Raw genomic sequence first — 2,708 nt, forward strand, 5'->3', positions numbered from 1 at the left:
TTGGGACGGTTGTTGGGGCTGCATAGTCTGGAACTGAGCAGCCAAGGCCTGCTGGTCCCAACCCATGGAGAGGCTATCCACCGAGTCGGGGTGCATGGGTGGGCCGGGAGCAGGAACCCCCCACTGGCCGGCCCACTATCCAGGCGGCCCGGTGAGGAAGGCGTGAGGTGGCTGGGGCGGACCAGGGGAGGGTGGGCGAGCTGGACCCCGGGACCCAGGCCACATATGTATGGACCCAGTTCAGGGGTTCTGGTAGGTGGGCCAGGGGAAAGCTGCGCTAGAGCCGTTCCCCCCGGACGGGGCGTGCCCGTGACTCGAACCGCCGGGGTTGAGGCCGGTCCTGCCGCCGGCGCCCCCGCCGCCGGAGCTCGCGCCGAAGTTGCTGCCGCCGCCTTTGCCCCCATTCTTTCTGCCGCCGCGCTTGGAGAAGCCGCCAGAGGGAAATCCGGAGGACCCCTACTGCAGCTGGTGGGGTGGCTTCGGAGGAGCAGCGGGCTGGCAGGGCCCGTCGGAGGAGCCCTTGCCGCCGCTAGAGCCGGAGTAGAGGGCGGCGGCAGGGGCTGTCTTGGCCATGGTCAGCTCCATGATACAAAGGTCGTCACGGACCTGCAGGAAGCTAGGCAGAGGAGTGGTATGGCGGAGATGAAGACCGATGGCGGCGAACCGTTCGTTGAGGTCGCAAATGATGTTGAGGACGAGGGTTCGGTCGGAGATTGGTTTGCCGAGGTTGCGGAGGTCCTCCGCCTTCCGCTTGTAGAGCCAGCAGCAATCGGCGACAGGAAGATCGCCTTGACAGAAATTGCGGAAGTCCGCATTGGCGAAGAGGGTGCGCGTCGCCTGATTTCTGAGGAATTGGGACTCGATGGCGAGCCAGATGGTGCGGGCGGTGGAGCGGCGCTCGGAGACGGTTTCGGTGAGGTTGTCGGAGATGGTGCCGAGAAGCCACGTCTGCGCGACACAGTCCATGCGGGCCCAGTCGGCGGAGGTGGGGACGGCGGCATCCGACAGGACATGGCGCTCCAAGGAGTACCTTCGAAGGGCGAGGAGGAAGGACTCATGCCATCGGGCGTAGAAGGTGGAGGTGGCGTCGAGTTGGAGCGGGATGAGGGCGTGAATGTTCTACACCGAGACGGCCTGCGCGTGAAGATTTAGAAGCGCAGTGGCCTCGTGCTGAGCGATGACGCAGTAGACAGGGTCGTCGTCGTGGATGGTGGCGTCATCGTCCTCGCCGTCGGATGGTGGAGGCTCAAGGGCAGCGCGCGCCTGGGCGGCGCGATCAAGGGTAACGCGAACGCGGGCATCGGCCGCGCCGCACTCCGTCTGTGCCTAGGCGGCCTCGCGTTCTGCCTCAGCCACGAAAGCGAGAGCAGCATCGCGGGCGACCTAATTGGCGCGGGCGCGCTCCTCCGGATCGACGGGTGTCACCGGCCGGCCATCAGGGTGCCTGGAGTCATCCTCGCTGGCCATGAGAGAGTGGCGCTGGGAGGCGCGCTGAAGGAGCAGCGCCGGGTGCGGCGCGCTGAAAGCAGCGCCGTGCAGAAGAGGAGAGGGGCCTGGGTGGAACCTAGACGTCTGATACCATGAAAGCTGATGTATTTCACATAATTAAGGGAATACAGGAGAGGTTACATTATATAGGCTGAGAAGCCAAGGGACCAAGGTGTGAAAAGGCTGATTAGCTAAAGATTCTAAGGTGTGAACACTAAGCTGCAGAGGCACTAGTATAATTAATACAACACAAGACACTAGGCCTGTGCGGCAGCATAGGAGGGCATTAAGGCCAGTGGCGGAGCTCGCGGGAAAATTTAGGTGGGGCAGACTCACACGACACCGGCGGCTGCTGGATGTTCCTCTCCACCATTAGTTGTTGCTGCCGACGCTGCTACATGTCCCAGCCACGCCCAGTAGGGGGTTCCATACCACTGACGCCGTCCGCTTGCTCTTCCGCCTCCTCCAGCCAGCCCTCCGTGAATCAGACTGAGCGAACGACGGCGAGGCGAGTGCACAGCACATATATCATAGGGGCGGCGAACGGATGGAGGTACGACAGCCAGGCACAGGAGGGGCCGCTGAGGGGACGAAGTTGTGAGGGGCGGGGCAGCGGCGGCGACGGTTCCTTGCTCCTGGCCGACTGGGGCGGTGTCGGTTGTCGGGCGGACGGAGAGGAGGGGCGATTCCGCGAGGGGAGGGGCGATAGGCAAGGCAGGCCAGGCCCCCTGGACTTCATTCAGTGCGCGAACCCTTGGTGGGCCAAAAAAATAAATGGGCAGTCTTGACTAGTTCGTTGGCCACCGGCCCAAAACCAAACTTCATCTTCTTCCTCCGGCTAACAGACCTCCTGTTCGTCCGCCTCCAACCTTCAGGGGCTTCAGATCGGCGATCTGCAGCCTAGAACGCCATGGGAGGGGGTCTCGAGGGGAGAGTATGCTCCATCAGTAGCTGGGGCAGCTGCCCCACCCTGCCGTATGGGGAGCTCCGCCTCTGATTAAGGCAGTCTAACAGGAAGGATGGGGGACCGGCGGCGATGGCACAAGGGGCCCCCGAGTCGCCTGCGGGGGCGACGCGGGGGAAGATGAACTGATGCATATAGCACCTAATCGAAAAATTAACCTTTTCCTCTCAAAACAACTAACAGTGCGATTATTTGGCAAAGGCTGATTCAGATTCATCTTTGCTCGTGGTCCAGACTGCAGTATGTGAGCTGCGTG

The 2,708-nt window shown here is 62.6% G+C and overlaps 1 protein-coding gene across 1 annotated transcript; it reads right to left on the reverse strand.

Annotated features, from left to right (window-relative positions):
- Positions 1-456: 456 nt before the first annotated feature.
- On the reverse strand, positions 457-966 carry LOC120655213. Its single transcript, XM_039932966.1, has one exon. It carries the CDS (start codon positions 964-966, stop codon positions 457-459), a length of 510 nt encoding a protein of 169 aa, XP_039788900.1.
- Between the last annotated feature and the right edge of the window lie 1,742 nt (positions 967-2,708).

Source organism: Panicum virgatum, chromosome 1K, assembly GCF_016808335.1.
Source record: "Panicum virgatum strain AP13 chromosome 1K, P.virgatum_v5, whole genome shotgun sequence".
Lineage (NCBI taxonomy): Eukaryota > Viridiplantae > Streptophyta > Magnoliopsida > Poales > Poaceae > Panicum > Panicum virgatum.

Bases quoted from the DNA above. Each gene is read 5' to 3' on its own strand.
- LOC120655213 (XM_039932966.1), bottom strand. From the start codon at position 966: ATGGACTGTGTCGCGCAGACGTGGCTTCTCGGCACCATCTCCGACAAC.